Here is a 14,432-nt window from a genome sequence, read left to right as displayed (position 1 = left end):
GTTTTCATCTGGAAGACTGAAGCAACAAGCTTGTGGCACGTTTCCAAAGACTTCTGAAACCAGCAATGGGATTCAAAATATGAAGATTATACAGCTGATAGTCTACTAGCTGGTTGACTGATAGCTAGCTGGCCAAACCAGCCTGTATTTTGCAACTGGTTAAACAGCTATATGACCTATCTGGACCATAAACCAGCTTCAAAAACCCACTTGTCTGCTTTAACTGACTTTGCTTGTAAAATAAAAAGACAGTTTAATCACTATTCTTTACTTTCACAGAAAGGAGATGTTCTCTGTGGAAAATGCCATCAAGACTAAAGCTGGACAGTCACTGTATGCTGGAGGAAAGCTGAGGAAAGTTTTGTAAGCCCCAAGTGGCCGAAGAGTTGGAAAGCTCCAACGAACACCATCTCGAAAGCTTCAAATAAGGATTCCCTAACTACAAAACCCAAGAATAAAGATGCAATACATTGGTACCCACTAGCAAACATCTCAAAGGGCTATTTTCTGTTAAACCTCAGGTGAAGGTGAAAGCAAGTGCATTTTTTGGATACGTCTGCGTGGTGATTCTCCATTTCTTTCTCTCCCCCTCTCAACGAACCCAATTTCCAAGTCTTGGTACCATAAGCCTGCCCACCAGATCATGATGTTTCGTGACCAGGTGGGAGTCCTCGCCGGCTGGTTTAAGGGATGGAACGAGTGCGAACAGACGGTGGCGTTACTGTCGCTCCTCAAGCGGGTCAGTCGGACCCAAGCACGCTTCCTTCAGCTCTGTCTGGAGCATTCCTTGGCTGACTGCACTGAGCTGCATGTTCTGGAAAGGGAGGCCAATAATCCAGGTCAGTACAGAGGCTACCAGCTCTACCACAAATGCGAGCAGGTGGTATTGAGGTGCACCTGTTCTTAAGCTTTTTTGGTTAATGTATAGATGTCTGGGTGTCTTCAGTTCACCCGTATGTGGAATAGAAATGTCTAATATTGGGCTAAATTTGAGGGATTTCTTTAATGTGGGTGTGTGACCATGGAAACTAATGTCTTAGAACCAAATAGCTTAATTTATGCTCTGGAATAAACAACATGCTGAGTTTAAGGCCTGTGGATATTTACATAAATGTACAGTATGAAAGAACTATTGCGTATTTCGCACACATAGGCTACGCTCTGTTCTCTAAAAGCCGAACATGGGATTCCCATCAGAGTTTATAGTGGGCCGGGACTCGTAAAGAGCCTCCTTGTGTCTTGCAGTGGTGCGTGTTGTATTTTATATGAAGGATTTTAGTGCGGCTCTGTCATTGTTATTCTAAAACATCAAGATGAAGACATCAAAGAAGAACTCATGAAGTTTTTAAAAGTGGTCCTCACCCTGGTGTGTCCGCTGACATTAAAACCAGCTGACGGGCTGTGGCTCTGGTTGGTGTATTTCTGTACTCGTACGTTGTGATGATGAGTTGCTGGTTTGTTATTGCAGATGGTGGATTTGCATGCTTGTATGTGGTGGTGACCTTTTGAGTGAATCCAGTGGAAATGTGTGCGCACGTGTGTCTGTCTGTGCATGCCTACCTGTGCGATTCACCTCGGGCTGTATTACGCAGCGGTGCCTATGTCAGCCAGAACGATGTCAGCTTCCTATTACTCACCAGACGGCAGGGATTCTTTGGTTGATCAGCATATTTTCTTTCATTTAGTCAAGCAGACGTCTGGTTTAGACCCGGACCCTCGTTAAGTATCTCAAACTGAAGGCGTTTTAGTAGTTGTTTTCCCATGTGAAGGTTGTGTTTTGACTTGTTTAGCTCAGCAAACTTGTAACCGATCTGATATTTTACACCGTTTTTGAATTTTTAGACTTGGGTGTGGTTTTGTACTTGAAGTTTTTTCAGGGATTTCTAGGAAAGATTAAAGCTAGTAAGTTGATTTATTGTTCTTAATGAAGTGTGATTATGCGTGATAATGTGATTAAGTTGGCAAGTTAGCAGAATAACTGTTTCTGTAAAAATGTAAATGGCTAATTAATTATTAACCTATTTTAGCATATAAAATAATTCAAATGTATATATATACAGTCAGGTCCATATATATTTGGACACTGACACACTTTTCATAATTTCGGCTCTGTATGCCACTAGAATAGTTTTAAAATGATACAATCAAGATGAAATTGAAGTGCAGACTTTAACCTTTAATTCAAGGGGTTGAACAAAAATATAACATAAAATGCTAAGGAATTACAACCATTTTTATACACAGACCCCCCATTTTCAGGGGCTCAGAAGTAATTGGACAAATAAATATAATCATAAATAAAATGTTCATTTTTAATAATTTGTTGAGAATCCTTTGCAGGCAATGACTGTCTTAAGTCTGGAACTCATGGACATCACCATAGACTGGGTTTCCTCCTTTGTGGTGCTTTGCCAGACATTTACTGCAGCTGACTTCAGTTGTTGTTGGTTTGTGGGTCTTTCTGCCTTTAGTTTTGTCTTCAGCAAGTGAAATGCATGCTCAATCTATTTGAAATCAGAAGATTGACTTGGCCATTGCAGAATATTCCACTTTTTTAACTTTAAAAACTCCTTTGGTTGCTTTTGCTGTATGTTTTAGGTCATCGTCCATTTGTACTATGAAGAGCCGCCCAAACAACTTTGCTCCATTTAACTGAATCTGGGCAGACAGTATATCCCTATACACTTCATAATTCTTCCGGCTGCTTCTGTCTTCTGTCACATCATCACTAAACACCGGTAACCCAGTGCCACTGGAAGCCATGCTCATGCCATTACACTGCTCCACCATGTTTCACAGATGATGATGTTGTAGGCTTTGGATCATGAGCTGTTCCAAGCCTTCTCCATACTTTTTTCTTCCTATCATTCTAGTACATGTTGATTTTAATTTCAGCAGTCCAAAAAATGCTTTTCCAGAAGTGGTCTGGCTTTTTTAAATGTTTTTTGACAAAGTCTAATCTTGCCTTGTTTGCACCTTGTGGTGAACCCTCTCTATTTTGCTCTGGTGAAGTCTTCTCTTGATTGTAGACTTTGACAGTGATAGCCTACCTCCAGGAGAGTAATCTTCACTTGGCTGGATGTTGTAAAATGTTTTATTACCATGGAGAGGATCATCCAATCATCCACCATACTGTCGTCTTTTGTGAACATCCAGGCCTTTTTATGTTGCTGAGCTCACCAGTGTGTTCTTTTTCTTCTCAGAAATCACCAAGCTGTTGATTTGGCCACTCCTAATGTTCCTGCTTTCTCTCTGATGCATTTCTTTTGTTTTTGAAGACTAACAATTGTCTGTTTTACTTGCATGCAGAGCTCCTTTGACCGCATGATGGGTTCAGAGCAACAGCTTCCAAATACAAATGGCACACTTAGAATCAATATTTTACCTGGTTAATTGATGTAGAAAAAATGAAGGAATAGCCCACAACTGTCCATGAAACAGCTTTTGAGTCAACTGTCCAATTACTTATGGTCCCTTGAAAAAGGGGGGAGGTACATATTAAAGAACTGTAATTCCTTAACCTTTCTACCAATTTGATGAGACTGCCCTAAAAATTAAAGCTCAGAGTGTGCACTTTAAGCCCATATTCATTGTATAACTGTAACTTGAATATGTTTTGGTCAACAGCTAAAATTTCATTTCAAAATTAATCTTTAGTTTATTGTCATTGCAGTCCTAATGTACTTTTTTGGACAGTTTTTTTTAGTTTTTTCTGCTCACCAAGCCTGCATTTATTTGATCCCAAATACAGCAAAAACTAAATGGGTAAATATTTAGTTTATTAAATAGTTAAATATTTTTACTATTTAAAATAACTGTTTTCTATTTGAATCTATTTTTTAATGTAATTTATTCCTGTGATCGAAACAAAATTTTCAGCATCATTTCTTCAGTCTTTAGTGTCACATGATCCTTCAGAAATTATCCTAATATGCTGATTTGCTGTTCAAACAATAGTTTTTTATTATAATTATTAATATTTAAAAATAGTTGAGTACATTTTGTCAGGTTCTTTGATGAGTAGAAAGTAGAAATTCATAGAAATTAAAAAAATAATTATTTTATTTAGCAAGGATTCTTAAAATTCATTAAAAGTGATGATAAAGACATTTATAATGTTACAGAAGATTTCTATTTCAGATAAATGCTGTTCTTTTGAACTTTCTAGTCATCAAAGAAACCTGAAAAAAATTCTACTTGGCTGTTTTCAACATAAAAATAATAATAATAAATGTTTTTTGAGCACAAATCAATATATTAGAATGATTTCTGAAGATTCATGTGACTGGAGTAATGAGGCAAAAAAAATTAGCTTTGAAATCACAGGAATAAATTACATTTTAAAAGATATTCAAATAGAAAACAGTTATTTTAAATAGTAAAAATATTTCAAATTTTACTGTTTTTGCTGTACTTTGGATCAAAGTATGCTTGGTGAGCAGAAGAGACTTCTTTAAAAAACATTAGAAATCTTACTTTGTGGCTTTTGCCTGGTAGTGTATATATAAATACATGCATAGGTTGTCCTCATTTGACCAAACAGCTGGGGGCTTACTATCTTTATACCCGCCTCCCAAGTAGGTTCTATAATGCTATTGGCTAGAACGGGCGAACAGGTGAACCCGGTGGCTCAGACCAGAGAATGAAAAATAAGGGAGAAAATGACAGCAGCGCTGAACTTTTGCCTAAAAAGAACTGTACAGGAATCAAAATCGCCACCGTTTATGCTCCCAAAATTTAATCTGCACAACCTCAAATTATATTTGGGAGCATTTGTGCGAGTGCGAGAAATTGTTGTGGTGCGACCTAGTTTCATTTCTTTACAAAACTTTTGCTAACCTAACTACTGCACAGACTGCTGTGAGCTGATGCGTTCGCCGTTCTCTCCAACATTACATAACCATTTAAACTTAATCTTTATTGTTACCTTTAATGAAGATTTGAGATATTAGCCGTCTTCCTGTCACTGACAATGCGCACCGCTGAACTAGGAACCGGACGGTTTTTTTTTATGAAACCTCTGTTCCGGATTTGCACAAACTGCATTGCAATTAGGGGTGTTTGGTATGACGATTTTTGATTGTGGACAGTAAAAAGGTTCTGTACAACGCGGCATTCATTCACATCAGATGATAACTCAGGGGCCGAGTTCCACTCACGAAGGGGAGTATTTTCCACTGGGGACACGCTTTTCAAAATCCAGTTGGTGTACTCTGACTTTCAAGTGGTTTGTTAAAGTAATCTCTTGTATTGTAGAGTGCATGCTATGCGATCCTTAAAACGAAACAAAAAGTAAAACGCGTAGGCTACGCGCATTTAAAAGCAATTTTAATACCCCACGTTTAGAGAGCAACTCCCCAATGCACGCAAATTAGGCTAGATAAAATATCTAGGCTGTTATAAGAATGTGGGCTATAAAAAGTTGTGAAGTTGTCTATAACTCTGTATCATACTTAAAAAAAAATCGGTCTCTATTTGCACTTTGAATATTGAAAGAGTAGTCTACTTTGAATATGGCTGCATTTATTGTCTATTTTTTGTTATTTATACTGTAATTTTTTAAAAATGTGATTCTGAGGCTTTCAGAAACAGCCCATTTGATTTGCCTGGCAATTGGAATCAGCCATGAAGAATAAAGATCAGTGCATTACTAAAAAGAAATTGGGTGCTCCTAATTCTTTTTGATGCTCCTAACTTTTTGAAGTTTAATAGTAATTTTAATAAAATTTTTGTTTAATAATATGTTTTATTTAAAAAAACAAACAAACAAAAAACAGGCAAGGCAAGGAAATATTTAGTTTAAAAGATGACCTTACATGTAAATAAAAAGTAATGTTTGAAATCAATTCATTTTGGGTTTGCAGGTCTATGGAACTGTAACAGCAAACCAGAAATCAGAATATCTGCCGAAGTTTTAATTTATTCGTAGTGTTTTAAAGTCAAAACTTCCTTGACATAATTATTTTGTTTTTAGCCTGAATTAGATTTAATTCGGATGACAGAAGAATATCTATTACCTGTTTATTTTAGCATGATCATTACATATATAAAATATTTAAAAAAAATAGATAATAACAACAATAATAATTATTAAAGCATTTCTCTAGGGAAATGTAATATCGCAAGAAATATCGTTATTGCAATATTCAACACCAATATTGCATATCGCATATTTTCCCAATATCGTGCAGCCCTAATATATATATATATATATATATATATATATATATATATATATATATGTATGTACATATCTGAATTAATACATTTTAATTCAACGTGTCAGGTTAAAAGATATTTTAGAATGACTACTCACATCTATCCTCTGAAATCATAGGTGCTTTTTATTCCACAAACCAGTAAATGACCACATAAAGACATTCCCATTCATTAGAACGGTGTATACGGAGTTAACTCGCAGCTGGAAGTTGAGTGGAAAGATGCAACTATTTGGAAAGAACTGCGCCAATGAGAGGAATCCACAATGACCTACTTATTTCCTTCTGTGAAGGAGCTGCCTTGTTCCCCTGACCCAAATGATGCAACTTATTTGCCTCTCATCTCCGCATCGCACACTGTAACAAAATGCATGTGTGTTTTGCATTTGACTCACAGGTAGTTTTGTGTATATCGTATTCAGTTTCATTGTCTCTGATAAGGCTATTTTTGCCTTTGGTAGAGTTCGCATTTCCTCCACCTAGTTATATTAGTCTTTGGTCCAGTGGTTTAATTTGGCATCTGTGTGAATCTTTAAAGAAAGTCAATCCAAAACACACACACACACGGTTACACAATCCCAGCTTAGGTTTTGTTGTTGTTTGAATTTTTTGGAGCTTTCCATCCAGCATGGATGGTCAGATAAAACAGAGAGAGTGTGTGTGTATCTATGTGCATAAACAGGAGAGGGTACTTGTTTGTCGGAATATTATTCCTGTCTGAGCTGGTGTTTAACCCTTGGCCCTTTTTCCGCCCCTCCACCTCACAGCCCAGAGGCAACAGAGTCCGGACAGGAGGGGCACTGTTGTTATGAATGACTGACTTCATACCTCTCTGTGTGTATGGTTGTGTGTCTGTCTGTGTGTGTGTTTGATATGATGAAGGCTCTCTGAGTTGTTTTTCCAACATGGTGGCCTCTGTGTGAGATGCACTGAAATGCACCTTCAGAAATGTCAAACACCTATATCTAAATCGAACCAGCTGCACTGAACTGACGCTCCCTGTTTTGACGGGTAATGTGACAGGAGTGTTTTGGTGCTGACATTGATATTTAGAAATAGCAATTTTTAATCCTCATCTCCCAATCATACACTAAGTTTAAAGAGCAGGTCATATGGTATTTTAAGTGTCCTAATACTGTGTTGGAGTCCCCTGCAACAGGTTTCAATGCATCTAAGGTCAGAAAACATTGGAAGTTTCTCAGAATCATTTTGCAATGATTTCGAAACAAATTCTGAGCTTAAGGCCTATAAACCCCTCCTTCCATAAGCCTACTCTCCTCTGATTGGTCAGCTGGCCAAGTCTGTTGTGATTGGTCTTTCCGTATACAATGCAAGCAAATCGTACCCACAGCTAAAGTTTAGCTGCTAAACTATAATCGCGTCACAAAACAATAATGGTAGATACATTAGCCAAGTGCTAACGTGACTAACTGATGAAACAATTCAGATTGTTCTTTATTATTAAACAAGAATTAAAACAACAGTCTACATTAATCGTCACATTCTTAGGAAATTATGGGTTCACAACGAATTATCAGAACTATTTAGGTAAGACAGTAATATTGTGGTTTACTTGGAAACCTAAAGCTACACTAGGTATAGATCACATTTTACACAAAAAACTTGATATTTTAAGCACTCATTTGAAAAATGTACACCTAATGTATTAATCGTACTTACAGGGTGTGGTTTGGTGATACTTGTTGGTCTAAACAAAGAAGGTACGGACTTATCTTTCATGGACAACTGTTTAGTGAGTCCTGGGTTGAACTCAGCAAGATTAGAGATGCATTCCTAGGTTAAATAATGAGCACACAACAAAATGTTTGAATTGTATTGCTGTGGTATCATGGAAAAAAATCAATTTAAACCACTGATTCTTCCATATTTAATCTGAACCACACCAGAGTTACTTTTCAGAGGTCTTGGTCCACTTGTTTGGTGCGCACCAGGGTTCACACGTTGTCCCATAATTCAGTTTATATATTGGCAAGTACTCATAATCACAGCATAACATGGTTCATTTTTCTCCATACAGTGGACTTCAATGAGAGTCCAATATGTAGTTTCATTGCAACTTCAAAGGGTTCTACACGAGCCTAGCCAAGGAATAAGAGTCTTATCTAGCAAAAACGATTGATCATTTTCTAAAATGAATAAAAATGTATATACATTTTAACTACAAATGCTCATCTTGCACTAGCTCGACTTCACACATTGTATAGTCATGTTGGAATCACATGTTATGTAGGTAGATGTATCAACCCACTATTTACAAAGCGAACGTGCAAAGAAAGTCAAAAAGGAAAAAAAAACGACGTTGGACGATTTTGAAGTTGGAAGATGAAATAAGAGTTTTTCGCCCTACCCCTACCTTTTTGAACCAAAGTACACAGATGCAGATGCACATCGCAGAGCTAGAGCAAGACGAGCATTTTTGGTTAAAGTATATACATTTTCAACTTTTCAGAAAATGACCAATCGTTTTGCTAGATAAGACCCTTATTCCTCAGCTGGGATTGTGTAGAGTCCTTTGAAGCTTCATTTAAGCTTCAGTTTGGACCTTCAACCTGTCGGCTCCCATTAAAATGTGCTTGTGTGCTTCACCGCTTTCATCTGCTGGCCTTGAGACACACCTCCCCTAGTGACCAGTGTCCAGACCCTTGTCCTGTCCGACCTGTTTGTTTTTTTCCTCTTCTGCCTTTCGTAGAAATGTCACTGAGCTGTTTGGAAAAGAAAGAGTGCTTGTTTCTGGTTTGGGTGTCGAACTGTTACATCGCACCCACGCATGAGCAAACAGTTTATTTCTGGCCCTCGCTGTGTTCCGTGAACTCATGCACAACCCCAGGGACAGCCATGGACAACCTGCCAAATATATGCCTTTTTGTTCTGAATCAAACTCTACTTTTTCAAAGTGTCAGCCCTTTCTGAAAGCATTAGATGAGTGGAGACAGTCTGAAAGGCCTTTCCTTGTCTTCTCTGTTGGCTCGGGCATTTTGCAGTAACAGCACTTGAGCACAATGACAGGCCAGAGGTGACCTTAATAGGTAGGACTTACAGGATGTTGGGAGAACTCCATGTGAGATTCTGTCTGTCATGTGGTATGTAGAACAGAAAGAGTATTGGGGCAGTTGCTGGCCTGTTAGGAGGCAATAATACTCCCAGAATGACCAATATCAGTAGTTTAAGGTCTCAGGTTGTTGGTTCAAGCCCTGCAAGTGAAATTGAACCATCATTCAATAGTTGTTCCACTAAATCCTTGAGTAAGACGTAACCACAGGTTGTTCTAAGAGGAACTTTCTGTGATAAGTGGATAAAATCACAAATACAATCTGTCTTACGTTGTTCTTTTGGAGTGTTTTCCCCCTTACAGATTTGTCTTTTTAGCAATACCTGCACTTGCTTTATCTCTCCTAATCTTCAGACCTGAAGACCCTCTTCTTCTTGTTTAGCAAGTCTTTTTTGGCTCTGGTGGTTTCAAGGTTTGTTGTTAGTGCAACACAATGTGCTTAAGGGTATAGCTTTCATAAAAATTAAATTTCAGAAATGAAAATGTTAACAATTTTTCATCCTCATGTTGTTTCAGAGCCATAAGACATTTGTTCATCTTCAAATGTTAGATACTTTTAATAAAACCTTGAGAGAATTTCCACTAAAGGTTGTTTTTGTTACTGAGTAATTAATACATTTTTATTTTTAAGTGAAGTGTCCTTTAAGTTACTGGTGCTCAGTTTACAAATTAGAGACAATTGACACTCTTCTTTAGACAGACAAAATACATTTTATTTTTCTTTAGATAATCTGCAGTACATGCTGAGTCTTTATGAAGTCTTAGTGGTGTCAGTATTGATCATGATACTCAGTTTGAACCATTTGTCCTCTTATAACCTAAAATAATTGAACATTACAGGTCAAAATCAGTTTTCATTTACAAATCAATATACTGAAATATACATTTTCTATATCGATTACATTTCATCCCTTTCCTCTCAAACCAACCTCAAATAATTATTAAATATTTGTAAATACTTTTGACCTGGCCTTGACCATCTCCATTTTCTTACTTTGTCAATTAAATGGCAACAATACACATTTTCATTATTTTTTTTTATTTTTTTATTAAATGTTACCCTGGACCACAAAACCAGTCATAAGAGTCAATGTTTTTAAATTGAGATTTATACATCATCTGAAAGCTGAATATGTAAGTTTCCATTAATGTATGGTTTGTTAGAATAGGATAATATTTGGTTGAGATGCAACTATTTGAAAATCTGGAATCTGAGGGTGCAAAAAAATCTAAATATTGAGAAAATCGCCTTTAAAGTTGTCGAAATGCAGTTCTTAGCTATGCATATTACTAATCAAAAATTAAGTTTTGAAATATTTACAGTAGAAATTTTACAAAATATCTTCATGGAACTTTTTGGTTTATGGCATTAAAGAAAAATCAATAATTTTGACTCATACAATGTATTTGTGGCTATTGCTACAAATATACCAATGCAACGTAAGACTGGTTTTGTGGTCCAGGGTCACAAATGAATGTTTTGTTGCATATAGAAGCCTTTGAATATTAGGCTATGTCCAAATTCAAGTGAACCATGTAGTGTAATCAGCATTAGCTTTGCCCTTTCAGACACATTTAACTTGCTACTTGTTTACCCCAAGTAAAGTTGCTGAAACCCTGCTAACTCTGTTAAGATGTCTCAGAGAAATGCTGAGCTTGGATGACATCAGCACTTGAGTCAGTCTGGGTGATAACTTACTCATCACCTGTTTCTCATAATAATGAAAGGCAAAATATGCTCATATCAGCAAAAAGGAACGGATGACAAGCAGGTACTTGAAAGCCATAAGATATATCATCCTTTCTCCTTACTGAGTACCGTCGCTTTCCTTACGGCATCTCTGCTGCTGTTGAAGTAGGCTGTGTTTATTTTGCGGTCTTGTCTATACTGTTGTGCTCAACGGCAAATTGGATTAATTCGCTGAGACAGCAGTTTCTTCTTCCTTTATGTTGATTTCACACAGTATTCATTCATGTTGCTGTTTAGTGGTTGGAAAATGCTTGTGTCTTGAAGTTTGCTGAATAAGATTTTCCTGTGGACATCTTTGAATTAAGGAGGTCATGACATAGATTTTCTATTGCAGTGAGTAGGCATGTGCCGGTATCAAATTTTCATGCTGCGATTAATTGATTGAGCTTTTATCACGGTATACGGTATTATCACAATATTTTAATTGCTCAGGAGAAATGGATGGAGTGGTGGTGGTGGTGGGGGAGGGAACAACTTGCATTAAAAAAACAACTTGTATTACAATAGGTGTAATTGTGATTGTCAAAACATTTGGTAACTAAACAGAATTTTACACAATTTTCACGATTTCAATTCTTGGGATTTGATTTCAATCTTGATTCAATATGGACTCTTTGGATAAAAATTAGGTAGGCTACAGTAGATAGCCTACATATAAATTTTTCTCAAGAAAAAAAAATATATCTCACATAATGCTGTAAACATACAGAGAGCCCTGTTAGCTGGTATTATTAAAGGTTAAAAATTAACAAATTAAATTAAATACAATTTTGTTTTCATTATAATAACAATTATGACAAGTAAAAATATAATGCAAATGTAATATAGTGCATATATTTAGCAAAATATTCCTCTATAGCTATTTTTTTTCTAGTCAACTAAGGTAAATGTAACGTTCTGTGACATAATTGTTCACCTGCAGTTTTATTGACCTCTTTCCGTGGTTGAAAAACACTGATTGATCGATATTATGTAGGCATATCTTTCGGTAAGTTGTACTGTATCTTTAAATAAAAAGTAACAGATGATCGGTTTACTTGAACTGAAGCCCTACAGCGATCGGTCACGTCACATTTACAAGCACCAAAACTGAATTTCGTAATAAAATGGACAGAACCTGAGAGCTGAGAATTGTTTTCATATCAAAAGTAACCTGCTCTGTTCTAGTAGTCTGTCGGTCTCCATGTTCTCTTTGCTCCGTGATTTTTCTCTGTGTGAGAAAATGGATGCGTGGCGCGAGAGCGTGTGAGAAGTGTAAATTGCGTGAGTCTCACGCTGAATGCGTAGAGTTGGCAGCCCTGCTTTTAGAAGGGGAATAAATCGTCGGCAGCGTTCCTCCTTCCGCCATGCTCCTTCTCCGTGTGAGGATTGTTTACATTAGACTAGAGTGCGCACTGCGCCGCATGCGCACAGTGCTTCTACATGTGGGGATTGTTTACATTCAGAGTGCGCACGTGTTTCGCGCAGCATATACACCGTGTTTGTTTAAGCGGTTGATGGAAAATAAGCTAATGCGCGTTCTATAAATATAAATTCTGATCTATTATTTTTCACGGTATTTTGAAGTGCCCACGATAACGATATCGTGCATATTCATTACCGCGATTTATTGCATTACCGAATACCGGCACATGTCTAGCAGTGAGTGTTTTGACAACATGATAAAAAAGAAACAGTCATTTCCAGACAAAGCATTAGGAAATAATTTACGTACAGTTTGTGATGCAGCTGCAGTCAGATCTACTACCGCTTCATCTTTTAACAAATGTTTCTTTGTGAACTCTCCATGACACTGTGCCTCGTTTACAAAATAAAATGCTCAGATCAATCCTCAGACACGATCCTGGATGCCATTAAAAATAAACTATCCACTTGTACCTTATTCTGGAATCCTTCTGATATCTGTACAAAGATGCGAACAAGCTCTTTAAATCAAACGTCAAAGCGAACATTCTTTCACTTCATTTGTCTATTTTGTAGCAACAGACTCAAGTGCTTAGACTGGTACGCCCATCTGTATACTGTATCCAGTGTAGACAAGATAGCGGCAGTGATAGTAATGTTTTAATGGTACAAAAACCTCTTACTGTATATGACAAAAGATCAAGGCAAATTTGATTTCTCATGACCCCGTTAACTTCTAATTTGTCATAATAACTATTATTACTACTGCCGTAAGTAGTTTTATAATTATTTTTCTATTAAAAAATATATTTTGGTAAAATATATACTGATATATGTGACCCTGGACCACAAAAACAGTCATTAAATTTTACAAAACTGAGATGTATACATCAATAAATAAGCTTTCTATTGATGTATGGTTTGTTAGGATAGGACAATATTTGGCCGAGATACATCTATTTGAAAATCTGAAATCTATGGGTGCAAAAAAATCAAAATACTGAGAAAATCACCTTTAAAGTTCTCCAAATTAAGTTCTTAACAATGCATATTACTAATCAAAAATTACATTTGGATATGTTTACAGTAGGAATTTTACAAAAAATCTTCATGGAACATGATCTTTACTTAATTTCCTAATGATTTTTGGCATAAAAGAAAAATCAATAATTTTGACCCATACAATGTATTTTTGGCTATTGCTACAAATATACCCCAGCGACTTAAGACTGGTTTTGTGGTCCAGGGTCACATTTACTAAAATCCAGGGTCACAAAGATTTTAGAAAAAAGTAGAGCAGATAGAGATAAAGCATTTTATATTTTTTTATTTATTTAAGAATAAAAGCTTTTTTTTTTGCAATAAGCATGGTTATTTATTTAAAAAAAAAAAAAAAAAAAAAAAAAAAAATATATATATATATATATATATATATAATATATATATATATAATTTAATAACTATTATTACTACTGCCGTAAGTAGTTTTAAAATTATTTTTCTATAAAAAAAATATATTTTTTAGATCTGTTTTTAATTGTAATAAGTTTTAAATATTAATATGCTGATTTGTTGCTCAAGAAACATTTCTTATTATTATCAATGTTGAAAACCGTTGTGCTGCTTATATATTTGTGAAAAGCTTGATTTTTCAGGATATTAATGAACAGCAAGTTGAAAAAGAAATCTTTTGGAACTATGTTAACATCTTTACTGTCACTTTTAATCAATTCAGTGCATGTTTACAGAATAAAAGTATTAATTTCTCCTCTCCACATTCTATGTTCTTCCTCATGCTCCTCTCGGTTTCATGGTTCATGGTCTCCCACGCCGTCAGACCGGTTCTATAGCTTGCGCCATACACTTGGTGAGCTGTCAGTGCACGCTTGACTGCACTGCTCACTTCAATCGCTCTACACATACCCAACAATTCTGTTTGCTTTACTGTCTTGAGTGTCTCTCTGGTGAGGCTGGTGTCATGTCTCTTTGC

General features: G+C 36.2%; 1 protein-coding gene across 2 annotated transcripts in view; it reads left to right on the top strand.

Moving 5' to 3' along the window:
* Nucleotides 1-315: 315 nt before the first annotated feature.
* samd4a (sterile alpha motif domain containing 4A) overlaps nucleotides 316-14,432 on the top strand; it is a 63,259-nt gene continuing 49,142 nt past the window's right edge. For both annotated transcript variants that reach the window (XM_073827212.1, XM_073827211.1), the window contains exon 1: nucleotides 316-839. In XM_073827212.1, coding sequence (XP_073683313.1) covers nucleotides 644-839 — 196 coding nt within the window. In that variant the 5' untranslated portion in view covers nucleotides 316-643. The remainder of the gene's footprint in view (nucleotides 840-14,432) is intronic.

The sequence above is a fragment of the Garra rufa genome, chromosome 21 (assembly GCF_049309525.1).
Source record: "Garra rufa chromosome 21, GarRuf1.0, whole genome shotgun sequence".
Taxonomy (NCBI): domain Eukaryota; kingdom Metazoa; phylum Chordata; class Actinopteri; order Cypriniformes; family Cyprinidae; genus Garra; species Garra rufa.
Note: the sequence above shows the minus strand (reverse complement) of the source record. Positions and strands in the feature narration are given on the sequence as shown.